Below are 14,889 nucleotides of genomic sequence, written 5' to 3'. Positions count from 1 at the left end.
ATCTGAACCACTCATCCCATTCAGATATGAGTAGTAAAAGATGTGGTAAGTGAATATTTATGAGAGAAATTAATTATGTTCTTCAGATTTTACAATTTTATATAGGTTTGGAACAACAACAACAATAATAATAATAATAGTTTACAGAACATCCATGTTATTGGAATGACTGCTATCTTTTTTTATGGTGTTTCCACATGTTTAAAAACATTATTAGTAATTGATAGGCTACCATTTGATGGTAATACCTGTTTGAAGACGTCTTTGTAGAAATTACAAATTTGAAACCGAAGTATCTCCTTTTCTCATCTTGTTTAATGCTGCCTAATATATATTTGATTCTTTTTTTGCTTTTGTCACAGTCTCCATGCCTGTAATCTTGATTATGATAGGATCGTGTAATGCTTTCAGATGAACTGAGGCAACAGCACCTCTGTCGGCCATATAAAAGTAGAATATTGTCGTAAGTGAATTCAGTTAACATAATTTGAAACTAAGGAAATGTGATACCATTTTTATTACTGTTGGCCCACTGCAAGGAGTGTAAATACAAGTCATTTGTGTGATAAAGTTGTCTACTATTGACTTCCTTGACTGTAATGCCTTGGTTTTCATAACAAGCAGCAAAGGGATTGGGCGACCACTCATGGCGTGTAGTGTAGAATAATATTGCAAAATTCATAAAGTAGTATGATACTCCTGATGTGAAGACACTGTAGTGCAGCTGTTAATGCTAACAATAATGTGTTTCTGATGTGACGTTACCCAAGAAGAAAAAAATAAGAAATGAAAGCGTGTAATTTTGGAGTAAAGGTAACAACTCCTCACACACTGATGATTCTGTACAAGCTTAATTATGTGTGTAGATAGTTCATCCACCCTGGGAATCGAGAATCTTGACAACTTTTCCCTGTTATTGATATCTATACAGGGCAAGAATCAAAATATGTGACATTAATGCCTCTGTCTTTTGATTGCACTTACTTGGTAGCTTAAATGTTGTACACTGCAAGAGACCTTGGATCTTAGTATGTGATATAAATTTCACTTTCATAAGTCTACCTGTTCCTGAGAAAAAGGGGTCCTGATAGATAGATAGACAGACAGACAGAAAGTCAGATAACATGACAGAAAATACTTTTTTCATGTTATATAATTACAAATTAACTGTTTTCAGATTTTTTTCCATTACTTGTACTGTGAAACCTTACTCCTTTTCAAATTTCATGATTTTAGGTAAACAGGTAGGACCCTATAGATTTTGATGAGTGAGTTTGCAGGAATCAAATTATGTGTCATAAATTGCTATATCTTTTGATTGCACTGACAAAGCCACTTAAATTGCATACATCGTCAAGGAACCATAGGCCTTAGTATTTGACATAAATTTCAACTTGATATGTGTATCCTTTTCTGAGAAAGAGTTCTTAACAGTCAGATGGACAAACAGACAGACGGATAACAGGGTTTATCAGTAAACTCTTCCGGGCTAAGTTGCCGTGGTCGATCTGTAGAACTTCTTCTCCCTGACGTTTCGTTCTCAACTACGGAGAACATCTTCCGAGGTGAGTCGACGACTGGCTGCTAGGAGCTGGGGCCGCCGCTTATATAGAGATCGTAGGGGGCGCCACCACACGTCACATGGCGTCGATGTGCAGCTATCTCTGGCTATCGTCTGTTCTCTCGATTGCAGGCAATCGATTGTCACGTGATTGATGCAACATCGACCGCCATATCTTATCCAATTTTAATCCTTCTTCTTTACGATTAAAATTGTATTGATGTTTGTGGATTTCAATTGCCTCTCTATACATACGTGTATAATAGTGCGACGTCCTCGCTAGCACGCTTGTTTCATCAAATTTTATGTCGTGATCTCCATCCTTAAAAACATGTTCCGCTACTGCCGATTTGTCGATATGTCCCAAGCGACAGTTTCTTTTGTGCTCTGTCAACTGTGTATTGATGCTTCTTTTGGTAGTTCCTATGTAAACCCTGCCGCAACTACACAGAATTTTATATACCCCTGGGGTGGCTAGGGGGTGACGAACATCTTTTGTTGATCTTAGGCATTCACTAATTTTCTTAGTAGGTCTAAAAATGGTCTCTACCTGAAACTTGGCTAGTACTTTTCCAATGCGATCCGTGATATTATGGATGAACGGAAGAAATACTTTTCCAGCTGATGGTCGTTGCTGTCTCCTATTTTTAGGCATTTTTCTATTTGGGTGAAGTGCTCGATTAATCTCGTTTTTTGTATAACCATTTTTCGCAAAGGCCATTCGTAAATGATTTAGTTCTTCTTGTAAGTAGCCTGGTTCACAAATATTATTGGCCCTATCCACTAGTGTTTTTATAACCCCCCTCTTTTGCCTAGGGTGGTGGTTTGAGTTCTTATGGAGGTAGCGATCGGTATGTGTACCTTTCCTGTAGACCTTATGGCCTAAGGTCCCATCCGCCCGTTTGATAACTGATACATCCAAGAAGTTAAGTTGTCCATTCTTCTCCTTCTCCATAGTAAATTTAATCTTTGGGTTGATGCTATTTAAGTGTACCAGAAAATCATTCAAGTCTTCTTCCTCATGATTCCATATTACAAAGGTATCATCCACATACCGATACCACTTCGAGGGGCTTTTTTTGGCCGACTGCAATGCTTGATGTTCAAAATATTCCATGAATAAATTCGCAATTGCGGGACTTAGGGGACTTCCCATGGCTACCCCATCGATCTGTTCATAAAATTCACCATTATACTGAAAATAGGTTGAGGATAGACAGTGTTGGAACAAGGCTACTATATCAGTAGGGAACATATTGGCTATATGGGAGAGAGCTTCATCAACTGGAACCATCGTGAACAAAGACACTATATCAAAACTGACAAGTATGTCATTAGGACCGACAGTAATTTCCCTCAATTTCTCAATGAAGTGTAGAGAGTTTTTAATATGACTCTCAGTTTTGCCTATGTGAGGTTGTAACAAAGAGGCAAGGTGTCTGGCTAGTTCTTGGGTAGGAGCTCCAATTGCGCTGACTATTGGTCTCAAAGGAACATCAGGTTTATGTATCTTTGGTAATCCATATAATCTCGGAGGATAAGCCTCCGTGTCACAAAGATACTTTTTGACTTCTGTAGGAATTGAAGACTGTTTTATCAGACGCTTGGTGGCATTCAGCACATTCGTTGTGGGATCCTTTTTCAACTTCTTGTATGTGCTGGGTTCCAGGAGATCACTGATCTTCTTGTGATAATCCTCAGTATTCATTAAAACAGTAACATTTCCCTTGTCAGCGGCAACTATAATAACATTCTTGTCTGCATTGATCTCCCGCAATGCCTTCCTTTCCCCTTGAGACAGATTGCTGCTGGGTGGCTTAGCTTTGCGTAATATCCTGGAGGTTTCCATTCTAATTTCATCAGCAGAATATGATGGTAACTGACGAATTCCTGCCTCTATATTAGCAATAATGTCCTCCACAGGAATCTTGGATGGAGTTATTGCAAAATTCCCTCCTTTAGACAGAACAGAAAGTTCTTCCTTAGACAATTCTTTTTCCGATAAATTAATAACCGTTTGGGAATTGTTTGGAATCGCTGTGTCCTGTCGACCCTCTTGTAGACGATCAAACTTGTCCTTCTGCCTATTGGAAGACACTTCTGCACTAATCTCCATAGATCTAAATGTTAAACTGTCCACTTTGTTCCAATGACAAAACTGCATAGTATTGCTAATAAGTAAATGAAGATTTAGCAGTTGGCCATCACATACCGCCAGTCCTCGTCGTGTCTGATGTATCCGCTCACGTAGTAATGCCAGTTCCATACGAGAATAAATACGGTTAGCTTGTGGCGAATGAAACATTCTTCTCACTTTTAAAAACTTGGGAACTATACCGGTATCACGGCAGCGTAGCAGAAAAGTGAGTGAGCAAAGTTGTTGACCTTTCTTCTTGCGTAGGTTCTCCAGTCGTCGTACCCTAGTTGACATTTCCTCCCCGTAGAGGCGTCGAATCATTCCATGTAGGCTTTCACGGCCGGCGTCTTTATCAGTAAACTCTTCCGGGCTAAGTTGCCGTGGTCGATCTGTAGAACTTCTTCTCCCTGACGTTTCGTTCTCAACTACGGAGAACATCTTCCGAGGTGAGTCGACGACTGGCTGCTAGGAGCTGGGGCCGCCGCTTATATAGAGATCGTAGGGGGCGCCACCACACGTCACATGGCGTCGATGTGCAGCTATCTCTGGCTATCGTCTGTTCTCTCGATTGCAGGCAATCGATTGTCACGTGATTGATGCAACGTCGACCGCCATATCTTATCCAATTTTAATCCTTCTTCTTTACGATTAAAATTGTATTGATGTTTGTGGATTTCAATTGCCTCTCTATACATACGTGTATAATAGTGCGACGTCCTCGCTAGCACGCTTGTTTCATCAAATTTTATGTCGTGATCTCCATCCTTAAAAACATGTTCCGCTACTGCCGATTTGTCGATATGTCCCAAGCGACAGTTTCTTTTGTGCTCCGTCAACCGTGTATTGATGCTTCTTTTGGTAGTTCCTATGTAAACCCTGCCGCAACTACACGGAATTTTATATACCCCTGGGGTGGCTAGGGGGTGACGAGCATCTTTTGTTGATCTTAGGCATTCACTAATTTTCTTAGTAGGTCTAAAAATGGTCTCTACCTGAAACTTGGCTAGTACTTTTCCAATGCGATCCGTGATATTATGGATGAACGGAAGAAATACTTTTCCAGCTGATGGTCGTTGCTGTCTCCTATTTTTAGGCATTTTTCTATTTGGGTGAAGTGCTCGATTAATCTCGTTTTTTGTATAACCATTTTTCGCAAAGGCCATTCGTAAATGATTTAGTTCTTCTTGTAAGTAGCCTGGTTCACAAATATTATTGGCCCTATCCACTAGTGTTTTTATAACCCCCCTCTTTTGCCTAGGGTGGTGGTTTGAGTTCTTATGGAGGTAGCGATCGGTATGTGTACCTTTCCTGTAGACCTTATGGCCTAAGGTCCCATCCGCCCGTTTGATAACTGATACATCCAAGAAGTTAAGTTGTCCATTCTTCTCCTTCTCCATAGTAAATTTAATCTTTGGGTTGATGCTATTTAAGTGTACCAGAAAATCATTCAAGTCTTCTTCCTCATGATTCCATATTACAAAGGTATCATCCACATACCGATACCACTTCGAGGGGCTTTTTTTGGCCGACTGCAATGCTTGATGTTCAAAATATTCCATGAATAAATTCGCAATTGCGGGACTTAGGGGACTTCCCATGGCTACCCCATCGATCTGTTCATAAAATTCACCATTATACTGAAAATAGGTTGAGGATAGACAGTGTTGGAACAAGGCTACTATATCAGTAGGGAACATATTGGCTATATGGGAGAGAGCTTCATCAACTGGAACCATCGTGAACAAAGACACTATATCAAAACTGACAAGTATGTCATTAGGACCGACAGTAATTTCCCTCAATTTCTCAATGAAGTGTAGAGAGTTTTTAATATGACTCTCAGTTTTGCCTATGTGAGGTTGTAACAAAGAGACAAGGTGTCTGGCTAGTTCTTGGGTAGGAGCTCCAATTGCGCTGACTATTGGTCTCAAAGGAACATCGCATTGGAAAAGTACTAGCCAAGTTTCAGGTAGAGACCATTTTTAGACCTACTAAGAAAATTAGTGAATGCCTAAGATCAACAAAAGATGCTCGTCACCCCCTAGCCACCCCAGGGGTATATAAAATTCCGTGTAGTTGCGGCAGGGTTTACATAGGAACTACCAAAAGAAGCATCAATACACGGTTGACGGAGCACAAAAGAAACTGTCGCTTGGGACATATCGACAAATCGGCAGTAGCGGAACATGTTTTTAAGGATGGAGATCACGACATAAAATTTGATGAAACAAGCGTGCTAGCGAGGACGTCGCACTATTATACACGTATGTATAGAGAGGCAATTGAAATCCACAAACATCAATACAATTTTAATCGTAAAGAAGAAGGATTAAAATTGGATAAGATATGGCGGTCGACGTTGCATCAATCACGTGACAATCGATTGCCTGCAATCGAGAGAACAGACGATAGCCAGAGATAGCTGCACATCGACGCCATGTGACGTGTGGTGGCGCCCCCTACGATCTCTATATAAGCGGCGGCCCCAGCTCCTAGCAGCCAGTCGTCGACTCACCTCGGAAGATGTTCTCCGTAGTTGAGAACGAAACGTCAGGGAGAAGAAGTTCTACAGATCGACCACGGCAACTTAGCCCGGAAGAGTTTACTGATAAAGACGCCGGCCGTGAAAGCCTACATGGAAGGATAACAGGGTGTTCCTATAAGGATTGCATTTTTACCAATTGAGTTATGGAACCCTGATACTGTGCCAAATTGTCTAAAACAATAAATGCAGTGTGTGTGTGTGTGTGGGGGGGCCTGCACACATGCGTGCACATGGGACCTGATTTTTTTTATATGGTTATTGTGTAAGTAGACTCCTTATTGACTGTACCATTAGGTTAATTTGTTTTGTTTTGCTGCATCAATAGCAACACACTGTTCAGTCATGAAGTTTTTTGTTTACTTAAGCTCTGCTATAGATTGGTGAGTATGCTTCTTTGTGAGATCTTATATCAAAATAAGGTTTGCAGTGTTAATTAACGTGACATGTATGTTTACGGTTTGTATAAGTGGTTCTCCATTAAGAAAATTGCATTCAAGAGAAAAAATCGTTTAATTTCCATGTGTTGTTCTGTTTCTGCTTTGTGTCATTCATATATCATTAATACAGGAACAAAAAATTACTATACTCTTTAACATTGTTTCATTACAGCGGGGAGTGATGAAGTTTGGGATGCTGTAAGGCCCCAAGGCTGTTCACCACTACTCGTCTTTGTCAATTCTAAATCAGGGGATAATCAAGGAGTGAAATTCTTGCGCCGCTTCAAACAACTGCTGAATCCTGCCCAGGTGTTTGATCTCATTCATGGAGGTCCTCGTCTTGGGTAAGCACTGACCAATACTGATCAGGGCAGTTTGAAAAAACAAAATATAGTTTGGCATAACTACTAAATAATGCAATTCTTGGCAGCTGAAGCCATAAAAATCAGAATAATAAAAATTATTTAGTTTGTTTCTAATGACCTGTTGTCATTTTGTGTTTTAACAGAATCTGATGATGACAGTAGCCAAAATTACTTACTAAAGAAATTAAAATTACAATCTTGATGGAATATTGTGACAAAAAAATTGCTGTTGTACCTTTCCTTTAGATACAAAATTCTATCAAATAGCATGTTTTGGTTTCTCTAAGAGCAGTGTATATATTGTATCAGTGTACATCTTGTCTCATTGATACTGCGCTCTCATAAAAGATATTCTGTGCAACCAACTTCATAACATATTAGTTCGAGACATTACATGCAAAAAAAAAAAAAAAAAAAAAGTATATATATATATGTTTCACAAACTTTATTATTGTGGGTACTAAAAACTGGGCTTATAACTTGATACTTATGTCACGTAGTAATAAAAAAGTTTGTGAAACGAGGCTAAAAAAGTGTTTCACTTAGGTAATACAATATACATAAGTAATATACGATATACATCTATTCACCAAAAATCCACGGTTGAACCCACTAAAATCACATCATTATTTTAAATCTAGGGAATTGCATGAGAATCATTTTTCATCATTGGGAATTAAAGAGCAAGACAAGAGGAAAATGAAAAGTTTTGTTACTAGGACAACTCAACAGGAAACTCACATCAGAACAGAAGTAACAACTGATTGTAACCAGAAATAAAAAATATTATTTTAAAGTCAGAGGCCTCTGCTTTCAGAGTAATAATTAGCTCCTGTAGTGCCTCAGTACAATCTTTTGTGCATTTCTTATGTATTCCTGCTAGTGAGGTATAGTGCTAGAAATTATTTAGAAGTTATCGTTCATGTTATTTTGTTGCCTCCATTTCCTGTGTGGCTGTATTGCTTTATGGTTTACAGCTATAGTGGGCACAGAGAGAGAGACAGGGGGGGGACGGGTTGAACAGTGAGTAAAGGCATATAAACAAAGATCTAAGGAGGTTGCAAGGAATAAGTTGAAAAGTATTTCCAAATTTCTTTGTCCAGAACTTTGTGACGCAAGGAGATTTGTGAGTTATGAATATGAAAAAAAATTGGCCAGGTGCAAGTGGGACTCACACATTAATGGTTTCATAAGCGTACATGCACAAGCACGCACGCATGCGCGCACACACACACACACACACACACACACACACACACTCTCTCTCTCTCTCTCTCTCTCTCTCTCTCTCTCTCTCTCTCTCTCTCTGAGGTGACTAAAGTCATGAGATATGAAGTCATGGTCTAGCGATATGCACATATACAGATGGTGGTGGTACTGCATACACAAAATCTAAAAGGTCAGTGCATTAGCAGAGCTGCCATTGCACTTAGGTGATTCAAATGGAAAGGTTTCCAATGTGATTACGGCCCCACATCCATAATTAACAGACTTTGAGTGCAGAATGGTTGGAGTTATATGCATGGGACATTCCATTTCGGAAATTGTTAGGGATTTAAATATTCCGAGATCCACAGTGTCAAGAGAGTGTCGAAAAAAAAACAGTTTTCTGGCATTACCTCTCAGCCTGGACAACACAGTGGCTGACGGCCTTCACTTAATGACCAAGAGCAGCGGCATTTAGACAGACTTGTCAGTGCTAACAGACCAACAACACTGAGTGAAATAATCGCACAAATCAATGTGGGACATATGACAAACATATTCGTTAGGACAGTGTGGCAATATTTGGTGTTAACGGGCTATGCAGCAGACAAACAATGTGAATGCCATTGTTAACATCATGACAGTGCCCACAGAGCCTCTCCTTGTGACTATATTGGTTGGACGCTAGACAACTGGGAAACTGTGGTCTGGTCAGATGAGTCTCAATTTCAGGAGGTAACAGATGATGGTAGGGTTTTGAGCATGGCACACACTACACAAAGCCATCGACCCAAGTAGTCGACAAGGCACTGTGAGTTGGTGTTGGCTTCATAATAGTGTGGGCTGTCTTTACGAGGGTGGTGCCATAAGTACCTGGCCTGCCTGAGAGATGGCAGTTATTGTTGAAAAATATCTCTCGGTTAGAAAGTATACGATCTATGAAGCATATGTTTTAAGTTTGAAGATGCCACATTGTTTAGTATTTGTTTCGCAGCCATCAATAGTGAACGTTGTGAGTGAACTTGTGAAAATGGAGAAAATTGGTCATTGTTACGTGACACAATATTTTTTTTTTTTTTTTTTTAAGGCCTCAGCACAACTAAAATTAAAGCTGAGCTAGACTCTACTTTGGGAGAGTCTGCTCCTTCATTGTCAATAGTAAAATATTGGGTAGCTGAGTTTAGACGAGACCATACAAGCTGCCAAGACGAGCATCACAGTGGTCGACCAAATGAGGTGATGACTCCAGAAATGGTGAAGAAAATCCACAAAGTGGTACTGGATGATCGTCGACTAAAAGTGCATGAGTTAGTAAACATAGTAGGCATTTCAAAAGTGCATTACATCGCATATTATCTGAAAATTTGGACATGATTAAATTGTGTGCAAGGCTCGTGCCACGTTTGCTCATACTCTAGCAAAAACAGTGTCGTGAAGATGTTTCCATTGAGTGTTTAGTGAAGTTTCACTGGAACAAAGCTGATTTTTTGTGCCATTTCATAACAATGGATGAAACATGGGTCCACCACTTCACTCCCGAGACAAAAGAACAATCAAAACAATGGACACAAATTGGAGAATTGACTCCAAAGAAGGTGAAAACGATTTCATCTGCTGGCAAGGTCATGGCGTCGGTTTTTTGGGATGCGTGTGGGATAATTTTCATTGACAAAAGAACAATCAAAACAATGGACACAAATTGGAGAATTGACTCCAAAGAAGGTGAAAACGATTTCATCTGCTAGCAAGGTCATGGCTTCGGTTTTTTGGGATGCGTGTGGGATAATTTTCATTGACTATCTTGAAAAAGGAAAAACAATCAATGGCAAGTATTATGTGAACTTATTGCAACGTTTGGGCAAAGAAATCAAGCCATTATTGCAATGGCCAAAATTAATGAATTAAAGTTTGAACTGCTACCTCATGCACCCTATTCACCAGATTTAGCCCCCTCAGATTATTTTCTGTTCCAAACTTGAAAAAATGGCTTGGTGGTTGAAGATTTTCAACAAATGAAGACATGACGTCAGCAGTTAATGGCTATTTTGAGGAGTTAGACAGTTCTCATTATAAAAAGGGTATCAAACTTATTGAACATCACTAGGAAAAGTGTATAGAGCTGAAAGGAGATTATGCTGAAAAATAAATACATTTTTTTCCAAAATAGTTGGGTTGGATACTTAAGGAACCACCCTCGTACATGGAATGGACTGTGTCCTCTGGTCCAAGTGAACCGATCATTGACTGGAAATGGTTAGTTTTGGCTACTTTGAAGATGACTCACAGCCATTCATGGACTTCAAGTTCCCAAACAACAATGGAATTTTTATGAATGATAGTGTGCCATGCCACTGGGCCACAACTGTTCGCAATTGTTTTGAAGAACATTCTGGGCAACATGACCAAATTATTTGGCCACCCAGATCGCCCAACACGAATCCCATCGAGCATTTATGAGACATAATTGAGAGTTCAGTTCGTGCACAAAATCCTGCCTTGACAACACTTTGGCAATTATGGACAGCTATAGAGACAACATGGCTGAATATTTCTGCACAGTACTTTCTACAACTTGAGTCTATCTCACATCAGCTTGCTGCACTATACTGGGCAACAGTAGGTCTGACATGATTTTGAGAAGCATCCCATGACTTTTGTCACCGTAATGTATACAGTCCTTCCATCCTAGGAATCGAGAATCTCAACAAAATATTTTTTATGTGATATAATCAAAATTTTACAAGTTTCAGATTTTTTACTGTACTTGTACTGTGAAAGCTTTCTTCTTGTCGAATTTCATGGTTGTAGGTCAATGGGAAGCACCCTACACATTTTGATGAGTAAGTTTTTGAGGGTCAAAATATGTTATATAAATGCTCGTGTCTTTTGATTGCATTGACTTAGAAGCTTACAATTTGTATGCCGTCAAGGGACCATAGACCTTAGCATGTGAAATAAATTTAAACTTGATAAATCTGCCCATTCCTAAGAAAAAGGGTTCTTAACAGTTGGACAGCCAGACAGGTTGACAGACAATAAAGTGATCCTGTAAGGGTTACCTTCTTACAGATTGAGGCAGAGAACCCTAAAAATCATTGGAAACCTAGCAGTTATATCCCATGATAATAGAACGTTATTAAATGTGATACTGGGAAGTCCTAGGTGGAATACAGGCATTGGAAAGAGTAAAGATAACCAGGCCTCGTGTAGCTGATGAGCTGTTGAGCAATAGGCAGGCACAGAAGCAACATTTGGAAATCATAGTTTAACTTTTGGACATTGTTCTTCTTCACAGCTAACACACACACACACACACACACACACACACACACACACACGTGTGCACACACTGTACTGTGAAGGACATTGACTGAAAGCTAAGTTACAAATCCTGTTTAGTTACCAGCCTAATGCTTAACACCCGACTCAGTTATAACTTGTGTTGTTAAACTTAATATTTCCATTGACATTATTATCAAAAGGATAGACTGCTACACACCATATAGCGCAGATGTTGGATTGCAAATAGGCACTGCAAAAAGACTGTCAAACAAGGCAGATTTTAGCCAAAAAGGCCTTCTTCCAAATTAGACAACATACACACACTCACGCAAATGTGACTCACACACATGTGACCACTGTCTGGCTGCCGAGGCCAGACTGCGAGTAGCTGCGCTTGATGGGAGAAGCAGTCGGTGTGGTGATGGTAAGGAGGAGACTGGGTCAGGAGGGAGGGGGGGAGTATAGGGTAGGGTAAAGTGCTGCTTGTGGGAACATACAGGGATGAGGGGAAGAGAGGGTAGGGAACAGAGAGCTGTGTAGTGTTGGAGAGGTAACAGGAAAGGGGATAGGTGGTTGAAGGACAATGGCTAATGGGTTGTGACCAGGAGGGTTACGGGAATGTAGGATATATTGCAGGGAGAGTTCTTAGGCACTTCTTAAAATGAAGAACATTGTGTTGGGCAGCATGCTCAGCAACTGAGTGTTCCAGTTGTTTCTTGGCCACCGTTTGTCAGTGGCCCTTCATGCTGACAGACAGCTTGTTGATTGTCATGCTCACTTAGAATACAGCACAGTGGTTGCAGCTTAGCATGACTGTTTTCACAGGTAGCCTTGCCTCTGATGGGATAGATGATGCTTGTGACCAGACTGGAGCACGTGGTAGTGGGAGCATGTTTGGGACAGGTCTTGCATCTAAGTCTATTAGAGGGATATCTGCCGTGAGGCAAGTGGTTAGGAGCAGACGTTTATTACAGTCTCCTTAGGCCTCAGTGAGACCCTTGGTGTATTTCAAGGAGGACTGCTTGTCACTACAGATGCGATGGCCACGGGTGCCTAGACTGTATGAAAGGGACTTCTTGGTATGGAATGGGTGGCAGCTGTCAAAGTGGAGGTATTGCTGGTGGTTGGTATGTTTGATATGGGCAGAGGTACTTATCCAGCCACCATGTCGGTGGACGTCAACAACGAAGAAGGTGGCATGTCGGGTTGAGGTGGACCAGGTGAAGTAAATTAGGTAGAAGGTGTTGAGGTACTGGAGGAATGTCAATGTCATGTGCTCACCCTCAATCCAGATCACAAAGATGTCATTAGTGAATCTGAACCAGGTGAGGTGTTTGGGATTCTGGGTGGTTAGAAAAGATTCCTCTAGATGGCTCATGGATAGGTTGGAATAGGATGGTGCCATATGGCTCCCCATTGCTGGACCCTGGATTTGTTTGTAGGTGATGCTTTTAAAGGAGAAGTAACTGTGAGTTAGGATGTAGTTGGTCACAGTGACCGAGAAGGAAGTTGTAGGTTTGGGATCCATCGGATGGTGGGAAAGGTCGTGTTCGATAGTGGCAAGGCCATGGGCAGTAGGGATGTTAGTGTAAAGGAAAGTGGCATCAATAGTGATAAACAGGGCACTGTGTAGTAAAGGAACTGGAACTGTGGAGAGTTGGTGGAGGAAATGGTTGGTGTCTTTTATGTAGGAGGGTAGGTTGTAGGTAATAGGCTACAAAAGTAGTGATTCTATTAGTGGGGGAGCATTAACTAGCCACAAGGGAGCATCCTGGCTGGTTGGATTTAGGGACTTTAGGAAGCATGGAGTGCAGGAGTGGTAGGGGTGATGCAATGATTGCAGCAGAGCTGCACCTGCCACCAAGACATTACTCTTCTCTCTCTCTCCACTTGTACTCTCCTGCCCCTCCACCTTCCCTGCTACACTCCCAATTGCTGCTGTTGTTCATCGCTACAGTGTCAGTCCAATTAGAGTGGCCAGAGATAACAGTCATTTATGTGTGAGGTGTGCCTGCTTACTTTACTGAATAATGCTTTGGTCAAAAGATTAGTATGTAAAAGTCTTTTTGTTGTGCCTGTCTTCATCTCAAAGTGTCATCTTTATGGCGAGTAGCAGTCTATCCCTTTTGTAATTGTTGACACACTAGAAGGAGAATTTCTCAGTGTAACTGTTAATTACAAACTGTAATTTTTGGGAACTAATGTGCATGTTGGGGGACATTTATTATTTCAGGGTGTATACGACCCGGGAGATCCGAGAAAAATCCAGGAATTTTTTCATCCGGGAAAAACCCGTGAATTTTTTAGAATTCTGGGAATATTTCATTGTCATTTTGACTGATAAGAGTACTGTAACAATACTGTAACAAAGGATATTACTGTATCTCACTGCTACAGAATAATACTGCATCAATAAAACATGAACAAGATAAAAAAAATCTTAAGTTGCAAAGGAAATCCGCCATATACAACAACAAAACACTGTGCTCATGCAAGCGCCTGCCAACAGCAAAATGTGTCAAAGGCTTTAGGAAGACTATGCAATGCTTCATAACAACAAATTGCCTCCAATGAGCGTTATGTCACAACTGTTTACATTAGATTCGTTTGAGCAGTTGCAAGCAGGGTCGTGCGCGTGCACAGTTGAGTCGCATATGAGTACCTTCTCCCACGTCTGGCTACAGAAGTGCGGCTGTTAGCTGTGTCAGCAGTAACAGCAAGCTGCCAGATTCATGCTAGAGCAACAGGCTCGGATCTAGGGGGCAAACTGGGGTATCTGCCCTGGGCAGCAGTTTCAGGAGGGGGGGGGGGGGGGGGGTGAAATTCATATTCTTGAGGAAAAAAACTTATTTCACAAAGCGTCTAGCTTCCTGCACCACATGTTGATCTATCGATTATTCATATGAGAAAAATATATCTAAAAACAAAGATGATGAGACTTACCAAACAAAAGCACTGGCAGGTCGATAGACACACAATCATACACACAAAATTCAAGCTTTCACAACAAACGGTTGCTTCATCAGGAAAGAGGGAAGGAGAGGGAAAGATGAAAGGATGTGGGTTTTAAGGGAGAGGGTAAGGAGTCATTCCAATCCCGGGAGCGGAAAGACTTACCTTAGGGGGGAAAAAGGACAGGTATACACTCGCACACACACATATATATCCATCCGCACATACACAGACACAAGCAGACATTTGTAATGGCCATATGATTTTGATATGCAGCCCTGTTGGTTTTTGAACATATTCTAAGTTGATTTCTGAATGAACCATAAGCTGATTTTTGAATGCTTGCACAGTTTACATGATGTGTCTGCCAGGGGAAACCCCGGCACATCAAGAAGTAAAAATCT

General features: G+C 40.8%; 1 protein-coding gene across 1 annotated transcript in view; it reads left to right on the top strand.

Moving 5' to 3' along the window:
- LOC124594870 (diacylglycerol kinase eta) overlaps positions 1-14,889 on the top strand; it is a 563,158-nt gene that overhangs the window by 268,120 nt on the left and 280,149 nt on the right. The window contains exon 7 of the mRNA XM_047133339.1: positions 6,853-7,024. Coding sequence (XP_046989295.1) covers positions 6,853-7,024 — 172 coding nt within the window. The remainder of the gene's footprint in view (positions 1-6,852; positions 7,025-14,889) is intronic.

This window comes from Schistocerca americana, chromosome 2, assembly GCF_021461395.2.
Source record: "Schistocerca americana isolate TAMUIC-IGC-003095 chromosome 2, iqSchAmer2.1, whole genome shotgun sequence".
In the NCBI taxonomy this organism is placed as follows: Eukaryota; Metazoa; Arthropoda; class Insecta; order Orthoptera; family Acrididae; genus Schistocerca; species Schistocerca americana.
The sequence above is the reverse complement of the archived record's forward strand: the minus strand, read 5'-3'. Positions and strand labels throughout refer to the sequence as shown.